This window comes from Danio aesculapii, chromosome 8, assembly GCF_903798145.1.
Source record: "Danio aesculapii chromosome 8, fDanAes4.1, whole genome shotgun sequence".
Lineage (NCBI taxonomy): Eukaryota > Metazoa > Chordata > Actinopteri > Cypriniformes > Danionidae > Danio > Danio aesculapii.
This window is the reverse complement of record NC_079442.1, coordinates 45,259,029-45,281,637: the sequence shown is the minus strand read 5'-3', so window position 1 is coordinate 45,281,637 and position 22,609 is coordinate 45,259,029. Positions and strand designations below refer to the sequence as shown.

The following is a 22,609-nucleotide window of genomic DNA, read 5'->3' as shown; positions in this document are numbered from 1 at the left end:
AGATAGATAGATAGATAGATAGATAGATAGATAGATAGATAGATAGAAAGAAACGCACTGTATATATGCACAATTTTCACATGGCAGGAGAAAGAAATTATGCATTAATTTTTAATTAAAAATAATGTTACTATGCAAAAAAAAAAAAAAAAACATTTCACTCTTATAGTTTCAGGGTAAAATATCACCTCAACACCCCCCCCCAAAAAAATTCCCCCAATAATCACATTTGTGGGATGGTGTAATTGTGCAGCAATGCCCTGATTTGTACATGGCCGGGAAAAGTGGCGTTTTGAAACTGCGGTGTGTTACGCGACACCAATGCGCTTCAAAACTTGTGAAGTATGAACAACCAGGCTGAGATGCAGAACATTATCCACCGCACTCAAATGTTTTGCAGAGTGACAGAAACCTGAACCCTTTACAAGTCTCTCCGCAATCGCCCGGGCATCCCATTATGAGTCCTCGTCGACCTGACTGAACCAACATAAAATCCAGCTCCGTTTTCAACCAGACAGCAATACGGAGCTGGAATAATGGAAGAATTATCAACAAGGCTTCAACTAGGAAAGGCTTTTCTCTCAATGCATTGCACAAACGAATCATCCTTAACACAGTGTAAGCTGATTGAGGGAAACACAATGATGGAAGCTCAATACCAATCCAACAAATAGGGGAAAAAAAGACGGCATGGGGGTCTTTGGTGAAACTGTTTTCTAGATTATCAAACTGTATTGCATGACAAAAAAACATGTGAACCACAACTTAAAAGTGAAATGATTACATGACATACAAGCATGCCGTCAATGTTTTGATGAAAACACAGATTATGATTGATGGATCCATTGTGCTAGCATAGTACTAAATGTTCATCTTTGGATGGGAGGGCGGATGACACTAAAAACAAGGGATTCTTTTCTGGAAGACTAGAGCGACTTGGCTTCTCGTTGAATATGAACAGCATTCAAGGCTCGTTCCTTCATAAACTGGCCTTCTTATGACATAACAATTGAGAAATATTGCAAATAAAACCAATTTGTTGCGGCCAAAAGATGACGTAGATGCCATCCGATAACATTCGGCGTCTGATTGGTTGATTTACAGCGGCTGGATTGACGCAAGCACGTCACGGCAAGCGGGAAGAACGTGTTTGTAATGTGCACAGGGAAGGGCGAGTGCATTATCATTTGAAACGAAGAAAACAAATACACAAAAATGGACGTCCTCTCCGTGTAAACAACTACAGTGACCCCCTTCTAAACACATAATGCCACAGGACTAGCGAATGACTCAGATGGAGAAATAAAAACTGATATCCCTTCATCTTCACGACAGCGTCCTCCCCCGTTTATTTCTCTTCCGTCTTCCCCCATCCTGAGTCGCCCCACGTGCCCTCAGAAGAGCAGACTCTGCCGCTGAGATATGCTGTTGACTGGAGAAAAGAAAAAAAAGAGGATGATTAGGTGATGCAAACAGACAGCGCTCAGTTGGCTCTAACTGTGCATGCAACATTGCACACGGTTAAGGGCATAGTTCACCCAAAAATGTAAAATTTACTATTTCCTCTCCCTTAAGTGATTTCAAACCTTTATGAGTTTCATTGTTCTGTTGAACGCAAAAGATGATACAGACAGGAAAACATTGAGAATAGAGAGAGAGAAAGAATCGTCATAGGACCTAAAGCCAGCAATTGAACTCTGGTCACCGTGAGCATCTCAACTTTATTATAACTTATATTATAATATCTTCATTTGGGTCCAACAGAAGAAACAAAGTCAAACCGGTTTGAAACAAGTGAAATGTGAGTAAATAATGACAGAATTTTCATTTTTGGGTAAACTATCCCTTCAAAACAAAATTCACAATCACTCGTAAGGGCCATCAGAGGGTATAAAGGGTCACAATAGGGACAGAAAGAGAGAGAGAAAAGCAGCGCTCACTTCATTTAAAGAACTGGGCATGAGAGTAGGTGATGCTTACCAAACCCAAACACACATCAACAAGCACCCAAACACACAGCCACCCAAACATGCTCAGTTAAAGCTCTAGAGAAGCCTGGGCTGTTTTCTTATTTAGTGAGGGAAGACGGGTGTTCGCTCAGCAAGCTAGAGTTTATTCTAGACTTTATTTACACTTGGGCTTTATGTAATAGTCTGGAATTTGATTTGACGCCAACTCATCGCTAATTCAATGTTAAAACTCGCTGCAGAAAAGTGCACTTTATGTCTCAGATTTATGTCTCCTTACACTTTTACTGTTAGCAAACACAGCAGACAGACTGAAGTCTATTTCATGATTTACTAAAGAATGAATAAACTAATAATCTTATAATGAACTGTAAATGCTATGATCAAGTGAGCCTGTATTCTAATATTTGATTATTATGAGTAATTACAATTTAAAACAGCAGTTTTATACTTTAAAATGTAAGTTTTAGATGTTTATATTATTGATATAAAGTTGAATTTTCAAAAGCCATTCACTACATCGCCTGTACATGGACTGTACACTACCTGACCAAAGTCTTGTCATTGATCCTAGATGTAAGAGCAACAAATAATAGCTTGACTTTTAGTTGATCATTTGGAAAAGTGGCAGAAGGTCGATTTTTCAGATGAATCATCTGTTGAACTGCATCCCAATCATCACAAATACTGATAAAGACCAATTGGAACCCACATGGGCCCAAGATTCTCTCAGAAATCAGTCAAGTTTGGTGAAGGAAAAATCATGGGTTACATTCTGTAGGGTCTGCATTGTTAGATCTGCAGAGTGGATGGCAACATCAACAGCCTGAGGACATTTGTGCTGCCCATTACATTACAAACAACAGGAGAGGGCAAATTCTTCAGCAGGAGAGCGCTCCTCCTCATACTTGAGCCTCCACATCAAAGTTCCTCAAACCAAAGAAGGTCAAGGTGCTCCAGGATTGACCAACCCAGTCACCAGACATGAACTTTATTGAGCATGTCTGGGGTAAGATGAAGGAGGAGGCATTAAAGATGAATCCAAAGAATCTTGATGAGCTCTGGGAGTCCTGCAAGAACGCTTTCTTTGCCATTCCAGATGACTTTATTAATAAGTGATTTGAGTCATGGCAGAGATGTATGATTGCAGTTCTCCAAGCTCATGGCAGTCATGAACAATATTCATTCTTTTTCCACTGCAGCATGACTTTATATTCTATACTGGACATTATTTCTGTTAAGTGACAAGACTTTTGTCTAAGCAAAGTCAGACCTTACTGTCTTAATTAAATAATTAAAAATCGAGGCATGATTATATTTTATTTAGCTAAAATAAGCGTAATCTATTCATATAAGCCACTTCTGATACCAAACGATCAACTAGAAGTCAAGTTATTATTTACTGTTCCTAAAACTTGAATAGGCAACAAGACTTTTGTCAGGTAGTGTATATGCATGTTAAATTTAATTTTAAAAGAATTGTTTAACACCAGAATTTGTGCAGAAAAACTACATCATCCATGATGCTAGACAAAAAAATCCATCATTTAGAGAGTTGCAGTGAGCAAAGCGTGCCAAATGGAGTTTTATGTAATCCAGGTTCCCTATGCTCTGTTTTTTAAAGACACTTGAAATCCATAGCTTCCATGAAGGCATGGGCCGGTATAAGATTCTGATTGTATGAAAATCTTGGATAAAAACATTTTTGGATAAAAAAAAAAAACACAATTTCACAGTATTGTGATTACTGCTCTAAAACAACAACAAGAACTCAATTTCAATTTAATTTTCCAAAATGAACGCAATATATTTGATTTTAAGAAACATTTATTTTGATGTGGAGGGTTTTTTCTGCTGGAGATGAAAACGAAATAAAAATAGAAAAAAAAAAGCTTAAATATATCGTAGGAACGGTATAACAGAATTTTAGCTGTTTTAAACCCTTGACTTTTCCAAACCACGGTAAACCTTGAAACTGGTTATCATCCCATGCCTACTTCCATGTAAACACTTTTGGTTTCTGTCATTTGCAGTGCTTCATGGGAATATAGTCCTTTTCCTAATTAAAGTATTGTTCCTATCTTTGTGCACTGCGTTTAAACTTTTAATTGCAGCAAAAAAAATAAAATGTTGTCACATTGTTTACATGGTTTGTTTGGTTCATTAACCGGCTTTCTAAAAATATCTATGAGGAAAATACTTCCAGATCCAGAGCTGTGAAAATGTAGACAAGCACTAATGCACTCTATTATTAGAAATGGCTGCAAACAGAAGTTATTTTTTATAAACGGTAATACATTGTTCTTCTCCAGGAGTAACAGTATTTATTTGAATGTATTTTTACATTACATTATAAATGCTGCATGTTGCATTTCGACTCATTCAGTCTAAATGTGCCAGCCTTTGGAGTTTCATTTCATCAGTGATTTAACTGAACCAAGAGCTCATGGATTAACATTCATATTTAGCAGCGACTTTAAAGCTCCGAATAAGCGTTGAATAATTATAAGCTCTGGCTGGACGGCTTCATCAATTCGTGAACTGAATATATTATAGGGTCTGAGTGAAAGATGAGTTTTTTTTTCATATTAAATAAATCACAGGAGAACCTGTCTGTGAACGCTTAATGAGGATGAATGTCTCAAAGGTTTCTCAGCTGAATAATCTCCACACATAAATTGCCAATTTTCTTGGGTGTAAAAGACGTTTTTAAGTTTATTCTACATGCAACAATGAATGGGGAAAAATCCATCATTTTGCAAATGTTTCAATCATTTGCTGAAAACCAACATGGCAACCCTGGATTTAACATGCACATCATGCGGACTGCCAAATTGGATAGTCTGTGTACATTTGAATTATGATGAGCTTATCATATTATACACAGCAAAGGAAAAGGGTGACAAATGAGAGGGGCTGATTATAGCAAATTGATGCATAACCTTTCAAACAACTTAGAGAATGATACTGATCAGTGTTTCCCCAACCCTGTTCCTGAAGGCACATCAACAGTACATATTTTGGATGTCTCCCTTATCTGACCGATTCATTTCAGGTTTTGGAGTCTCTTCTAATGTTCTGATGAGTTGTTTCAGGTGTGTTTGATTAGGAAGAGGTTGACTGTTGGTGTGCCTTTAGGAACAAGGTTGGGAAACACTGCTCTAAATTAAGGCAAAAACAGTAACGTTAATGTTTATGTGATAGTCAGTGTATTAATGTGACCTGCTTAGTACCTATAATTCAGTTTATTAAAGTCCACATGAAGCAGAAGTTACTGAGACGTATTTCAGTATGTTGATGTACTTCCAAGTGAAATGGAATATTGAGTAGGGGGCGAGGCTTTCTTTTGTATATCATTCCCTTATAGCAAACTAACGTTAAGAGGGGCGTGGCTAAGAATATTGAAGCTTGCCAAAACATTTTTTTCTTTCCAATGGATTAATTATTCACCTAAAGAATAACAGTGTACACTAGCAAAATAAACTTTGTAAATTTTGATTTCACACAGACTTAACCCTTGTGTGCTGTTGAGGTTGTTTTCATCCACTCTGGGGTGATTTTGAGTGTTAATTTGGCCATAACTTTCTCTGTGTTTCAGCAAATGGAACAATATTTGGTGAAAAATCTCATTTTGACACATATTTTAGGATAATGCTTTGAAAATGTAAAAAAAGGCTCAATATACTCTGGGGAAATTTACTACCCTTTCATTATGTTAGGGGCTGTTTTGACTTCCATTTTAATGACATGTTTTTGATTGCAAAGCTGCGGCACCATATAAACATTACTGTTTTTGTATGTGTGATGATGTGTTTTTAGATTTTAGCTTGCCTTTTAAAATCTGGCAGGGGGCAAAAGATGAAAATTAGCTCTTGTAGCTAACTCTGGCTTATTTACAGTTTCACTGTTTATTAACAAGCATTGTACTTGTTAAATAAAAAAAAAATCTGGCATTCTTGCTTGTTGCTGGTTTTCCCTGTTGGAAAGAGGTAAAATGTGAAATTTGTACTGTTGATCATCAATTGCAGCGCAAAGATGCTTAGTTTCTAGCTTTTATATAGAGTTAAATGGAGTAGAAAGTGTGAGTGTGTGTAAAATAAGCAAAATAAGCACTACAGCTCTCAAAACATAGTAAGTGTATTTAAGCGCACACACGCACTATAAGTTGCTGTTATACTCCATAAAACTCCATATAAAAGCCTAAAACATTTTTTGCACAAGCCTTTCTAAAGGGTTATTGAGTTAAAAAATGACAAATTTCACCTCTTCCCAACAGGGAAACTCATCAACAATTAAGAATGCATGACTTTGAAGGATATTCTGAGATCAGACATACCATGTTGTCATAAGCTTTTTCTTTAAAATGATGACTCCTCCTTTGGCTTGTCTTTACTTCAGAAAAAAAAATATTCTCTGCTTCCACAACCTCCACACTGCCTGGACTGGAAACACTGGATGTATATCTTCTTAGACATTGTAAATATGGAATTGTCTGTGGCAAGGATGCATAATGCTTCTTTAAAAACTTTTACCTTATGTGCAATAACCAAGATAAAAGAAATGTTACTATGATTTTAAAAATTTTTTATTTAACCCATGTGGTAAAGTCCAATGTATCTAATTTTGTTAAAAGTGGTTCTGTAAGATGTTTATCGCAGAGGCAAATTTAATTTAATTTATTCTTTATTTACTTTAGGTTTTTCTTGGCTCTAATTTATTTCCTTTTATTTGTTTAATTAATTAATTAATTAATTAATTACCATTTTTCGCCAGGGATGAGTGGGGTGGGATATTAATATAAATTGCAGTTGGTTGCTATTTTTGTCTATAACAATGTATGTAATATTATTTCCACCTGTTTAATAAAAATCTGATCACAAAAATAATGCATGATTATATTGTGTCATGGCTTTGCAATTAAAAAATGTCAAATAATGAAGCAAAAACAGTCACCGACATAACGAAAGCATAGTCGATTTGAACAATACACAAGGGCTAAATGCATGCATCAGAAGAAAAAGCTATATTTCTAATTTTTAAGCTGTGCATGTCCATGACATCTAAAAGTCTACCTACATACTCAGAGATTGAGTCTTTTTGAGATATCTGAGAAGTGATTCAGACATGGTTATGCAATTCCTGTGGGGCACAACTGGACAGTAAGTACAGATGAACAGGAGACTCGAGGGAAGAAAAGCGGTTTTGTTGTTTTGTGGCCTCCTGCATTAAGCGGAGGGCGACAAATATGTACCTAAGGTGTGCCGGAACCTTAGACATCTTTGCAAAAGCTCTGGAGCACAGTGAAGTGGTGGTGTTAAAATATATATATAATAAAAAAAGAAAAACACACATCAACGCACATACAAAAAGGCAGGGAAGAGAAAGAGACAGAAAAAGAGAGCGTGGAGAAAAACAAAGTTAGCACTTAACGAACTGCATAATAAGTTAGCACTTAATGAACTGCATAATACATGGAGCTTAACAAAAACTTCCTCTTGTGAACATCTAATGTGACAGCATCATTGTAACTGCGCATTATTGAGCTAGGACAAAGAAATAATAATGCAGATGGAGAAATATTAGAAAAGAATTGATGTTGAGGGGAAAACATCAAATCAGTGCTTAAGTGTGGTATCAAAATGAATTGAGGCGTTACAAGAGAGATGTGTCTTATTAAAACTGTAAACCAAAACAAACAGAGACAGGAAAAACACATGGAGTAGGCTTTAACTGAAAAAAGCTTGGAAACAGTTTTCCCTCAGAGAAGGCGAGTTCCATTTTCAAAACTTGGCCAAGTAAAAGCCTAACAATAATTATTAGTACCTTTAATTAGAAATGTTTGTTTAGACCTTTTTATTGACATTTTACTCAAAACAGCAATAAAAAAAACACCAACACATCCCTCCGCCCCACTACACCATTCATTAGAAATGTTTAGTTTACTTGAGAAAGTCCATTTTATTTTTTGTTATAAAAATGTAATAAAAATCTACTTAAGTAGTACATATGAATATTCTACAATTCATCAATTGTTTTTTAAATATAAGAGTCTTGGTAACTTGGTTAATATTATAGTTATCCTGAGTAAATTTTACTTTAAATGTTAAATAAAAAATATTTCATATAGTTTGTGATGCACACAAAAATACAGAATGTCTTTTAATGAGATGAAAACAAGATCCAGCAAACTGTACATACAGTTGAAATCAGAATTATTAAACACTTTAAGGTCAAAATGATTAGTCCCTTTAAATTATTATTTTTTTAGATAGACCATAGAACAAACCATCATTATACAATAACTTTCCTAGTTAACCTAATTAACCTAGTTAAGCATTTAAATGTCACTTTAAGCTGTATAGAAGTGTCTTGAAAAATAAATAGTAACATTATTTACTGTCATCATGGCAAAGATAAAATAATTCAGTTATTAGAGATGAGTTCTTAAAGCTATTAAAACTAATATATATATTTATTTATTTATTGTTATTTGTTTTTCTTCTTAAAAGTCACTTCAATTGCTTTATTTACCACTTTTTTTTGTTTGTCCCATGATATAATTCTCTGTGATCTTTATTTTACTTATTACTAGTATTATCGGCAACACTTTAGTTTAAGTTAGTTTAGTTTAACTGTTTTTTGGTAGTTACAAAATATGACTTTATTCTCGATCCCTAATCCTACCAAAAACCTAAGCCTAACTTCCACCTTACTAATAACCTTACTAATTACACCTTATTAATAACCAGCTAATTAGCAGCTAATAGTCTTACTTAATGGTTTGGTAATAGCTGGAATTGTGACCTAATATAAATAAAACAATCCACTTTTGTGTCTTATATGCATGAGATTATTATACCTGACAATACCTGGCTTGTGGTTTTACCTCTGAATTTACTCATGTTGAAATGTGTTCTTTGAATTGTATGCTTTATCAGAAAACAAAATAAATGTATATATTAAAAAAGAAATAGAGAATGACTGAGGGATAATATAAAACAAGGAGGAAAACACAACAATTATAAGAGAAGTATTAGAAAATGAGCATGATGATGAGTTTATCTCTTACATGATAAATAATAATATTGAGAATAATTATAAAAATGGTATAGGATCAGCTCAGCAGAGTCATATAAATGATGGGCTCAGCTGCAGACAAACAGTCTGATGTAAAATGCACACAAAACCTAATAGCTAAAAACATTAGTTTGATCTGATTAGCTTGCTTTATGCAATTTGTGGATGTCAGGAGACACAGGTCTACACTGCTAGTCAAAGGTTTGGACACTGGACTGAACCTATGCTTCTTTTGACTATTTAAAAACCCTTTAAATCTATGGGCTTCTGTTAAATGCTTGTAAGCACTTTTGTTATTTAAAATGTACCGTTTCTGATCATAAAATAACAGAAAAGTGTATCTGGCTTACAACAAACATGAAAAAATAAGGTTGGTAAGATTTAAAAATGTACAATAAGACAGTAAAATGTAACTGTGATTATATAAAACATTATAACTGATCATTTAAATAATTTAGAACTTTCTAGTTTAACAAAGTATATGTAATAAATATGTTGTGCTAAAAACGTATTACCAATAGTTAAAATATAACAAGTTTTTTTATTCAAGTTACAATAACAACAACAACATAGTAAAAAAAGTTACTGTAATTATATAAGCAATTATTACAGATAACTTAATTTAGAAATTTCTATTTGAACAGAGTATATATATATATATATATAACTAATCAGTTTTGTGCTAAAAATGTACTTTCAATATTAAAAACGAATTATCAATGCTTATCAATATCTAAAATTAGTTGCTTAAAATATACTGTATTTTTTTTAAACATTTGGTAACAAGATTCTAAAAATGTTTACTATTACTAACATAAATAAATGCACTCTCAAAGAATAAATCCTAATTTATAGTTTCTAATTTCTTAAAGGAAAAAACTTTATGATTACACAAATTTGAATATTAGATTACACGTGAACTCTCTCATTGCCAAATTTCACTTTGTGACCACAATTTCACCATTTAAAAAACTAAATTTAAAACAAGTAGGCATATCCAAACATTTAACCAGTCAAGTTTCAAGATTAAAGTCCGTTAGAAGTTATGCTAGAAGAAGTAGTTCAGGGGTATGGCAAAATTACTAGCATTAGTTCTAATTAAATACTACGAAGTCAAAATACTTTAAATATGCACTGTAATTCAATTCAATTCACCTTTATTTGTATAGCGCTTATACAATGTAGATTGTGTCAAAGCAGCTTCACATAAAAGGTCATAGTAAATAGGAACAGTGTAGTTCAGTTTGTAGTGTTTAAGTTCAGTTCCGTTTAGCTCAGTTCAGTGTGGTTTAATAATCACTACTGAGAGTCCAAATATTGAAGAGCAAATCCAACGATGCGCAGCTCTATAGATCTATAGCTCTATAGTAATAAAAAATTCCTGCTGCCTAAAATATTCTATTCAGGTCATCTCAACTTACATCAATCAAACTGACTTAAAATATATAAAGTTAAACCTTATATAACTATAAAAAACCTGATTAACGTTTTAAAAATATTTGACATATATTTGTTGCCTTTACAGTGTATCAAATACTTTAGAAGCTTATACTTAAGCTTGAATACTAAAAGAAACTCAAGGATTTTATTTTAAATATCAAAAGGAATTCAAGGAATGGGAATTTAAGTAAAATTAACATTTCATATTCAGATTTGATTTAATAATGGGGTATATGCACACAGACTTTTAATTTCAGCCAGCCAGTCTCAGAGCTGTGAGCATCTTTCTATTATAAAATTGCCACGTTTAGACACAATGGAGTACTTTTTAACATTTTTTTAAACAGAATTGTGTGTGTCGAGCATCAGTTAAAACAACTTTAGCACCTGTTAGCTTCCATTGTGGGGAAAACTGGATAATTTGGAGCCTTTGTCAGCTAATTTCATCTTCTGGGTTTAAAATAATTTTTGGGAAGATCTAAATCGGTGACGTAGCACGCAGCTGCTTATGGAGTGATGATACGTCAGGTTCTCGGTTTTATTCATTGTGGAGTTTTCCTATCCTATGAGAAGACCCTGCTTCTTAATTATTCACAAGAGCATGGCGAGGCAGACCTGCCAAGCTGTGAGACCCAATGACTGGGTGAGACCGCGTCTGCCCATGATATGGTTATATGTATTTGTTTTCATGATCCACAGGGTTTGTTGCATGTTTTTCCCCATGACTTTGTCAAGAGAGCTGTATGAGAATAGGAGAATGGCGGACTTTGTCTTTTATCAGTTGAGTTTGTTGCCATTCAAACATATTGCCTATATCCGTGCTGCTAGGATTTCTTTAATAATCAGTGATTTTCACTTCCTGATAGATATACAATATAAAGTGGGTCTCAGACGGGACAAGAAGCACTGCATTAAATGACATTTTCCCCTGCCATGTCTTTAAAATATGACTATTTATTTTACTCCAGTATTTTCAATGGAGTTTCTGCGCTTGCCTGCTGATCCTGACGGCGGGATGAGAACAACAAAATTAATACATAAGTCTATTTAACTGAATGTATTGTAATTATACTACAACATGTATGCTGTAAAAGAAACCTAATAAAATTGAAAATAGTCACATTAAGCTTTCACCTGAAGTTTATCGTTGGCTGAAAAACACTAGCTGTGCATATAGCCCATTCCTTAAAAACTCCACTATAAATTCTTGGATTAGTGGTGGAGGAAAAAAGATTTAGATCCTCCAGAACTGTATTCAAATGTGCTCAGTCACTTTACAGTCGCTCCCTGTCAAAATAGAGGCTTCTATTATGACTAAATAAATTCTGTCTGTTAGAGATTAATGCCAGTTGACGTGCTGCCGTTCACAGAAGATTCACAAACGCACTGTACGCTGACAGATGAATCTCAAAACCATCATCATAAATCATCATTCTTCTGCAATGAGCTTTTACCTGATTCTGACAGAGAGTTCGTCCTCATTCCTGGCTCCTTCTCCAGCTGAATTTCTTGAAGTGCAAATATTGATATAGCTAGCAGGGAGAAATACAGCAGTTACATTACCACAGAACTCAAACAAGCTCTATAATAAATATAAATAAATAATAAATATTACTTGTATATGAAAAATATAATTTTTATATGAAATGTATGTTGTTGATTATGTTTTTGTTATTATTAATTATTAGCACTTTTTTTATCAGATAAAAAAAAAAAAAAAATTCCAAATGATGGTTAACAGAGCAAGGAATTTTCACAGTATTTCCTATAATGTTTTTTCTTCTGGATAAAGTCTTATTTGTTTTATTTTAGCTAGAATAAAAGCAGTTTTTAATTTTTTTTAAAACAATTAAGGTCAAAATTATAAGCCATCTTGAGCAATATTTTTTCTACAGAACAAACCATCATTTTACAATGATTTGCCTAATTACCATAACCTGCCTAAATAGCCTAGTTAAGCCTTTAAATTGGACTTTAAGCTGAATACTAGTATTTTGAAAAATATCTAGTAAAATATTATGTACTGTCATCATGGCAAAGATAAAAGAATTCAGTAAATAGAAATGAGTTATTAAAACTATTATGTTGAGAAATGTATTGAAATGTCTCCGTTAAATAGAAATTGGGAAACAAATATACAGGTGGGCTAAAAATTCTGACTTCAACTGCACATATATATATACACACATACATACATACATACATACATATATATATACATATACATACACATACACATATATACACATCTTTTTTAACTGAATTAAATAAATAAATAAATAAATATTGATAATATATTGAAAATAAATGATTTGATGCACATTTATTTTATTTTGTTAGTTATATATTTAAATTGGAATCAAAAGGAATGCAAAATTGCTGGTTAAAATTGATTGAATGACTGCCTTAACAGCTCTACAATAGATTTGTGATGCAAAAAAAGTGGTTGAATTTCAGATTTGTTCACTCCAGAATTGTATTCAAATCTCACATATTAAGTTTTATACAACAGTTCTGTCTGATTCTCGAATCTGATAGGCTGACAGCTGTGCAAAATATTCGGCAACATCATAACTCCTACAGCCTCCTCACCCTTCTGTATTACTCCGCCCACATAGAGTGAGAGCAGATCAATAAACTCACTACAGTTTGACAAATATTGCAGCTGTTGGACAACATAATGTACTTTTGTTTTTTTCAGGCGAGAATGTAGATGTTTAGATTGTAACTATGCAGTTTATTTATAAGGATAGTGCCTATTTTTAATATTTATAATTTCAGAGAGACAGCGCCATCCACAAGATGGGCGACAGAGACCACATAGTAAGCATTTAGAGGAGAAAAACTCAGCGTAATTTATAACTACATCTGATCAAATCATTGCAAAACTGGTAAGTGACTTTCCCAGTCGATCTCTCTCTCTTGTATGTTGTAGTGCTGTATTTTTACCATAGTAATTGTAGTGTGTTGAGTGTGAAATGGGACTCGCATATTAGGAATGTGTGTATTTTGTGTTGGCTACTCTTTGTATAACCCAGAGTTACATTTTGGTTGACCATCTGTTTCTAAGAAGTCTCCTGTTTTCGTTACTGCAGACTAGTTCAGTAAACAGAAAGAAAGAAGAAATGCCCGCATGTGTTTTGCGTTTTTCCTTATCGCAAACACAACAGTAATCTAGTAGTGTTGGTGCTGTTTTGGCTTTTTCGAGGTTAATTATTGTGATCTCCCAATTGCAACAGAGAAATACTGGGAAATCCGTGTATACTAATGGCATTTCATGCCGTTCAGCCTTATAATCTTAAAATGTCAGCAAAATCCTCTGTTTTGTCATCACTTTAGACATTAGAGCTGGTATTTGAATGATTCTCTAGCGTAAAGTGACATTGGTGAGTGAGCAACGGTTTCTACTGGTCTGACGTCAGCTGCAGATGTGAATGAATGGCGGAACAAAGTAGTTCCTCTTACAAAAGGGTTTTTAGACTGTGTTTGATTTTTTTTTTATATACACGATTATGCTGTTGAACTGTTGTATAAACGCAATATCACACGAGTAGCAGTGCGATATGGCTGAATATCGTCACTGGTGGGACACTAAGCCACACACGCCTCCCACCAGAGTCGATATACAGCCATATCGCACTGCTACTCGTGTGATTTTGCTCATGTACTAAATATTGATATAGCTGGCAGGGAGAAATTGAACAGAAAAATAGCAAGCTGAACTGAAACGTGAGCTAAGATATAACATTAAGGGTCACATTTTCTGTGCAAACTTACTTCACCTGACTTGATTCGAGTGCAAACCCAAAACAGCTCTGGCTCAGTGGAATTGAATGTCTTTAAAAAGTAAAGTGTGTGCATGTGTGAGACTTTCTGTCTGGCACTTCAATACTTCTATCTGTTGGTGTGAGGTTTGCGCGAGTGCGCATACATCTGTTATCTGGCACCATTATAAATCTCACTGTTAGGAGGTGTGCGTGTTTGTGAACTCACTGTCTGGCAGTGTGAGAAGTCTCTCTCCCAGGCAGTGGAAGTATGGGTGTCTCATGGCTTCCTCTGCTGCGATTCGTTTCTTCCCCTCAAACTGAAACACAATGTCCAGTGTTAGTTAGGCACATGTGCAAAACACTCAAATAACCCAAAGTAACCATAGTAACTAAAAAGCGCACACACTGATAATACAGTGTGGATACAAGTATTGAACACATCACCATTTTTCTCAGGAAACATATTTCTAAAGGGTCTGTTGACTTTTCACCAGATGTTGGTAACAACCAAAGAAATCCATATATGCACAGAAAACAAAACTAATTAGTTTACAAATTGAAGTTCTGCTTAATAAAATGAAATGACCACAGGGAAAAAGTTTTGAACACATAAAGAAAGAGAGGTGTAGAAACGCAGTGAAAGCCCAGACAGCAGCTGAAATTTCTCACTAGGTCTTCAGCAACCCTTTGCCCTTCATCAGTGTAAATGAATATTAGCTGCTTCAGTCCAACATCTACATTAGCAGGAGGATGAAGATGAAACCAGGATGGACATTTCAGCAAGACAATGATCCAAAACACAGGCAAGGAAACTGTCAAAAGGTTTCAGAGAAAGTAAATCAAGCTGTGGAATGGCCAAGCCAATCACCTGACTCGAATCCAATAGAAACTATAAAATAAATAGCAGATTTGATAGACGAGACCCACAGAACATCAAGATTTTTACACTGTTGAAGTCTGTGATAAACTCACACCTGAGCAATGCATGTGACTTCTTTCTCCATATGAGAGGTGCCTTGAAGCTGCCATCACCAAAAAAGCCTTTTAATATAAAGTATTAAAACATTTCAGAAGTTCAGTACTTTCTCCTTGTGTCATCCCATTGTTATTATATATATATATTTTTTTTTTGTTTGGTTTTATTTTTATGTTTGCATTGTATAAACTTTTTACCAAAATCTGGTTCAATTCCATATCAACAGCTTCTTTAGGAATATTTTTTCCCAGGAAAAAACATGATGTGTTCAATACTTATTTTCCCCACTGTATATACTGATGTTTAAAGGTTTGAGGTCAATAAGATTTTTATTTTCTTTTTCTTTTTTGCAAATTAACTGTATTGATCAATAATCTATTGTATATACAAGGCAAGTGTTTTACAGCCACTGATAAACTTCCGGTGAGGGGTTGACTATGTTCAATGTCATATGGTTCCTTTAACTGCATCAATAATCTCATTTAATTAAATTATATTCAGTTAATTACACTTAGCATTCATTTAGTTGTTTAAGAGTAAAATGAGATGAAAGGACATTTAAACACAAACGCTGTCAGGAAAAGCAGGTGAATGCAAAAACTCCATTAAAAGTACTGGGGTAAATTAAGTTTCCATATTTTAAAGACATGGCGGGGAACAATGGAATTTAACACAGTGCTTCTTGTACAGTCTTCTTATATAGCATATCAATCAGGCAGTGAAGATCATTGATTTTTAAAGAAACCATCTACATTTTTCATGCATAATTACTACAAAAATTCCAGAACTTTTCCAAAACTTTTAGGTAAATATTCATGACCTAATGTTTCATGTAACGTCTATGTACACATGATAAAGGAAGAAAGAAATGCACGTCCAATTTAGTACAGCAAATCAAAAAAATATGTGACAATGTAGTTTATTTTTATATCTGTATAATTTAATTAGATAATGCTTACACACAGCACTAATAATGTGAGGGTACGTATGAGGACAGAAAAAAGTAAAGAAACAGCTGAAACTGCGAGTTGCTTTTTTTTTTTTTTTACCTCTCACAGAGAATGTCACATAAAGAGAGGGCTCGCGCTAATTACATTAAAAATGTACTCAATATTAAGATCTCAAAAATATTCAAGCATACAGATATTTGTAAAAAAAATTCAAAATTATTTTGGGTTTATTTGCTTTTCCAAAACTTTTCCAGACCTGGAAAACGCCTTGTCAAAATTTTCCAGGACTGTACGAACTCTGCATAGATTAAAAGTGGCGATTTTATAATAGCATAATCGTTCACTGGAAGCACTTGTCTGGAAAATGAAAAATCCCTGAAAATTAAAAATCCCTCAATGATCATGAAGTTTACACTTACCAAAGAAGCATGGAATTTATTTATTTCCATAATATTAAATTAAATAATTTGTAATGGCAGAACGATAATAACTGAATAAATAACTGATGAAAAAAATGTTGTGTGTGTATGTATTAGAATTAGCATATAAGTGAGTTTTCCAGCCCAGGCTCATGGGAAATGTGCTCAGTGCTCAGCCTACATTTTTTAATATGTTGCTCTTAATACAATTTGTAGAACGTTTAAGATTATAAATCCACTACAGGGTGTTGTATACAATTTTTGCAAATCTAAAAAATGTGTTTGTATAATAGACCCTTCTTGTACACGTAATTGATCATGGTGTTCATTTTACAAAGGTGCAAGTTTTGTATGCTTATAATGTTCGAAATGCAAAATCTGTCTTGTTTTGGAGCACACCAATCCTTAAAACCAACTAAGCACTATCATTTCTTGATGCTAACACACACAAAAACTGTTTTACAATAGAGAGACTTTAAATAAACATTATTCATTATTCAGGTCGCATTAGCTGTTCTTATGTTAGATAAATCAGGCAGAGAACCCATGCATATGTTAAAAGTGTAAAATACTCCCATCCCAGCTTAATGAGGAAACACTATAGTTAGCAAGTCATCCGCAGACATGATTTCCAGAAAAGTGGCTTTGGCTCAAACACAGACATCCTGACCAGCCTGATTTAGAAACATTGGCTCAGACAGTGGGTTGTGTTTGAGATCTTCACCTTTAACATTTCTATTTATATAACACCTAAATAATCACCTGCAGCAGTTTTGACAGAAGTTCAACTCCATCATTGTCCAGCCTGAAACGGAGAAATCACAATAAATTACCTCCAGCATTGGGTTAGATATAACAGAAAAGAGTTGCCAAATATGCTTACAATACACAACTAGGGGTTTCTGTTTATGTAAAGCTGCGTTAAAAAAATCCTGTGGTTTTACGTTTTTCATGGGCTTATTTTTAAAATATGTTAGAAAATATGACAAGCAGCTCGATTTCTTTATGTTTATGTTTGCTGTTTTTCTTCGGTGCATTGATTAACTTCAGCTAAAATCCGTGCAGTTAGGTAATACAAGCGCTTAAAATCGAAACGATGGTCATTGATAGAAATAAATATATAAATACAGCTGAAGTCAGAATTATATATTTCTTTCCCCAATTTCTGTTAGTTTTAAAAACTAATTTCTAATAACTGATTTCTTTTATCTTTGCCACGATAACAGTACATTATATTTAACTAGATATTTTTCAAGTGAATAGTATTGAGCTTAAAGTGACATTTGAAGGCTTAAATAGGTTAATTAGGCAAGTTAGGGTAGTTTGGCAAAAAAAAAAATTTATAATAGTGGTTTGTTCTGTAGACAATTGAAAAAAATAATATTGCTTAAGAGGGCTAATAATTTTGACCATAACCTCCTAGGGCTTGAGTGTCCACATATGTGGACAGCACATTTTAGCTCTTAAGTGGCTATTTAAAATACATTGAATGTTTTATATTTTGTCACAGACATACAGTCTGTGCAGCATATGAAATGTCCCAAACACTATTTTTAACTGTCCAAAATGGGGGAAATAATAGTTTTTACTCTCTGATAGTCATAGCAAGTTAAAAACAAAAGTTCTATGTTAAATATGCATAAAAAAAAAAAATCAGGAAAAGGTGTTTTGTGTAAATTCAGACCACGAGTGCACATATATGGACATCATTTTTCCCTAGAAGTACATCGTATCAAAAGATGATACTTAGGTTTTTATTGTAATTAAGTTCCAATATGCCCAAACAGCAAAGAGAAATAAACAATGCATGTAAAAATAAAAAATAAAAAAAAACCTTGGGCCTAAGAGGTTAAAATGTTTTTAAAAAAATTAAAAACTGCTTTTATTCTAGCTGAAATAAAACAAATAAGACTTTCTCCAGAAGAAAAAATATTATCGGAAATACTGTGAAAAATTCCTTGCTCTGTTACAATTTGATGATTTTTTATGTTTTATTTAGTACACAAAAACCTTCTCTCTGACTTCAATTTTTGGTTTTCCAGACAAATTAATTAGAGGTATGAAACTGGAAATCACAATGAAATTGATTTAAGAGACTTTTCCACATGCTAACAGCTTCTGAATGTCCCAAAAATATCAATAACTCATCTACGGATAAAACAAAGTCACTGGATTTTGCACAGCCATTTTGTTTTTGCTTTTTTTAACCTCAAAGTTAATATGCAAAGCTAATATCTAATACAGTTGAAGGTAAAATTCTTAGTTCACCAGTAAATATGTAATGTCCAAGTGAGGTTTAAAAGGCAAGGACATTTTCACAGCATTTCCTATTATATTTAGCAGGGTTTTTTTTTTCAATTAAAGGTCAATATTATATCTTATTCGATTGCTTCAGAAAAAACTACTGTTGTCCAATGACTTGCCTAATTAACCCATTTAAGACTTTAAATTGCCATTTAAGGGGCTGATCACATCGAACACGATTTTTCCGTTGAGAGACACATCTTTTGAATGGTTTACCAACAGCCACAATCGTTTTGCACACTGATGCACCTTGAGTTTTTCCATTGTACTCACAGTTGCAGAAAAAACTTTGTGCAGAAAAAGCGTTACGTCTGTCAATCTCCAATTAAATATAAGCAGAGGCGGGGTTTCCATTAAAGACTGTTGAATACACAAGACATGTCACTCGTACGGTTTTGAATGGGTAAAAGTGTAATGATCAATATGGCAAATGAAGCCCCGCCTACAAGTACAGGAGCCAATCATTGATCATTATTAGCTGACATTTCTCCAGGGGACAAGTTCGGACCAGACGTGTGTTTTAAGACAGTTTTTGGTGGTCAACAAAAACACTGGAATCTCAGCGAATACTTGCTCTATGGACATAAGACATACGTTCACATAAAGCCTGAAATTCAATTCAATTCATCTTTATTTGTATAGCGCTTTTACAATGTAGATTGTGTCAAAGCAGCTTCACATAGAAGATTATAGTGAATTGAAACGGTGTCAGTTCAGTTTTCAGAGTTTAAGTTCAGTTCAGTGAGTTTTAATATTCACTGCTGAATAGTCCAAACACTGAACAGTAATCCATCGATCCGCAGCTCTACAAATCCCGAACTATGCCAATTAGAAATCTGTTCTTCTAAATGAATCCACTACACTTGAAAACAAAAGGTTTTTGGTTTTGTAATCAGTATGAAATAAATGCGAGGTACAGTCCGTCCTGTCAAATGCACATAACATGACAGCAACTACTCAAACACACACACTTGTAACCAAAGATTTGCTGTCATTTCTGGAAGAGATTCACCATCAAGAACAAATGGATTACTTCAGAAGAGCAGTGCGATCCGATGATCATTATTCAGAGGATGATAATGTGTAGAACGGCCATAAATGAGGTTGGTGTCCTGATCTCGTTCCTTTCGAGGGCACATGCGGATTAGCTTGGGCAACCTTAAAAAATGCTGATTTGGTTTGATTCAAACGTTTAGAAATGAAACTAAAGAGACAATTGTTGTTTAATTTTATTAGTGATTCCAAAAATGTTATGCAATCATAAGAATTTGATGTTTCCCCATTGAGACAGAATGCCCGAGCATACTGCCCGAGAGGAGTTTCAAAGAGGGCTGCCGAGTGAAATGATTTGCCTTAAAGGGACTTGTTTCCGTTGAGGTGACAGTAGTGTTTGTGTTGTCAAGACGACTACAGAGACTTTTAAAGATGGAGGAGAGACTAGTGGCCGCTGTTTCAAGTTATCCAGAGCTGTATTACCTTACAAATCTTGAATATCACAATATTATTAAATATTAAAATTGTAACAATATCAACAGCAACACTCTTGCACAATACAGGACAGCTGATTCAGGGCTCACTCACACTATGCTATCTGAACCGTTTCCCAATTCGTTTGACAAGAGTAAGTGCTTTGAATTGGGCTCAGGCGCAGTTTAGTTGGCCAGCCCTGGTCCGATTGGAAGAGGTATACCAGAGCACAGTTCACTTGGGCTTTGGCGCAGTATGCTCGTAGTGTGAGTGCAAGGTGCGCCTGAGCCCAAAACTGAAGCAATGTCACTTTTAGGAAACTGTTTCATATGGATTTATTAATCATTCTTACTTTTCAATGAACACGAACTGTAATAGTTTATTAAAGATGCAAACATCTCGCTGCACGTCAGCTACACCTTCAGGAAACCTCCAAATACCTGCTCCACAAGAACGTTTATGATAATTTACGAGCGTCAAAAGTGGTGGATCTGTTCGGCAAAGTGTTTGACTGCGTGTCACTGCATCCCAAACGACTAAAAATAATACAAAACAATATAACTTAAGCAATCTCCACTGTGATGAGTGACGGCGCTTCTCTTCCTGTTAAACTGAACAAGCGCATCATTGATGATGTAAGCGTGCTCGGGTCCAGTAGGTAAAACTGGAATGTTAGTGCAGGCCGTGGGCGGTTCAAGGCAACTGTACCTAATGTGAGTGCGCCCTAAGTCGTTTCCTAGTGACATAAAAAGTGCGCCTCACTTATTTTTTTTTATTGTTAACAAAAAAAGGCAGTGTTGTGCGCCTAGCGTTGTGTGATCAGCCACTATGCTGAATACTAGTATCTTGTATAATAACTAGTAAAATATTATGTACTGTCATAACTGCAAAGACAAAATAAATTAGCTATTAAAACTATTATGTTTAAAAATGTGTTGAAAAAAATGTTAAACAGCACATTGTGATATTTTTAAAGAATTAAAATGTATACTTTTGCTTTCAACTGTGTGTTGCAAGCTCATTTATCAATTATACAATCAGTTTGATCTATTATCAATTATGTACAGAATTTAGTCTCATTCTTGAAGCTCCGCTTGCGTATTTGCTCTGGGAGGATTTGACAACACTGTGACAGAGGCTGCAATCATATCACCAGCAGTGGTTTTACCGTGGAGTGTGGTTGTGGAGACAGTCTGCACGGTATCGTGGGTAGTTATAGGAGATGAATTCCTCATTGGAGGTTATTCCGGGCCAGGTCTCCTCTGTGGGCGTACCTATGAAAAAGACGCAGGAGGGTTTATAAATATCCCAGTGACACACACAGCGAGATGAACTGTCAGATCTGGAGCCAGAAAGAGGAGAGTGGGTGCGAGATTGGTACCGAGCAGTTTGAAGATAAAGTGCAGCTCCTCCTCCACTGTAGAGCCGGGGAACAAGGGTCGACCTGTAGACATCTCGTAGAAGATACAGCCAACACCCCTGCAGTCAGAAACGTTACAGATCAGATCACTTCACCCACACTGAGGAGCTGTGACCTAAGAGTGTGCGTTGATGCTGCTATAGACTAATTATCTGCCCAGCATATCAATCTACAGCACCATGGGAGAATGCATTTTTTCATCCATAGTTTGACTGTTATTTGAAATCAATTCATATAGAATGGCTGTGTATGCAGGAACAAAAGTGGTAATGTGTTATTTGACTATACATATATAGACACAGTAGCACCTGAAATTATTCATACCGCTGGACAATTCTGATTTAAAGTTACTTCTATTCAACCAGCAAGTTTTTATCCCCAGAAATGACAGAGGCTTCTCCCAAAAGATAATAAGACAATATACAAGAGACAAGATTAGTTAAAATACTTCTTTAAGTAAGTTTAAGTCAGGATTTGCCAGGTGTTTGCCAGGATTTAGGCTTGACATATATATATATATATATATATATATATATATATATATATATATATATATATCCACCCTGTTTTAAAAAACATCCAATAGCATTTAGTTTTTCTTCCAGCTCTGCCAGTGAGTAGTTGAGCTCAAGTGCATCAAAAGAAAAGCATGTTGAAGTGGGCGGGGCAGATACTAGAGAGCATTTGATTGGTCAGAAGATTTGATGAGAAGTATGAAATTATTGAAAATGAAATTGATGACAAACAAAATGAACTGAATATGAAAAATAGTTGATCGATTTTAGGCAGCAGTGACAAGCTGCGAGGTTTGGACGTTTGCAT

General features: G+C 34.6%; 1 protein-coding gene across 2 annotated transcripts in view; it reads right to left on the bottom strand.

Annotated features, from left to right (window-relative positions):
* Window positions 1-710: 710 nt before the first annotated feature.
* cdk16 (cyclin dependent kinase 16) overlaps window positions 711-22,609 on the bottom strand; it is an 82,877-nt gene continuing 60,978 nt past the window's right edge. For both annotated transcript variants that reach the window (XM_056464052.1, XM_056464053.1), the window contains 6 exons: window positions 21,749-21,846; window positions 21,536-21,641; window positions 17,359-17,401; window positions 14,478-14,568; window positions 11,939-12,016; window positions 711-1,432 (listed from right to left, as the gene is read on the bottom strand). In XM_056464052.1, the coding sequence (XP_056320027.1) occupies window positions 1,395-1,432; window positions 11,939-12,016; window positions 14,478-14,568; window positions 17,359-17,401; window positions 21,536-21,641; window positions 21,749-21,846 (454 nt within the window). In that variant the 3' untranslated portion in view covers window positions 711-1,394. The remainder of the gene's footprint in view (window positions 1,433-11,938; window positions 12,017-14,477; window positions 14,569-17,358; window positions 17,402-21,535; window positions 21,642-21,748; window positions 21,847-22,609) is intronic.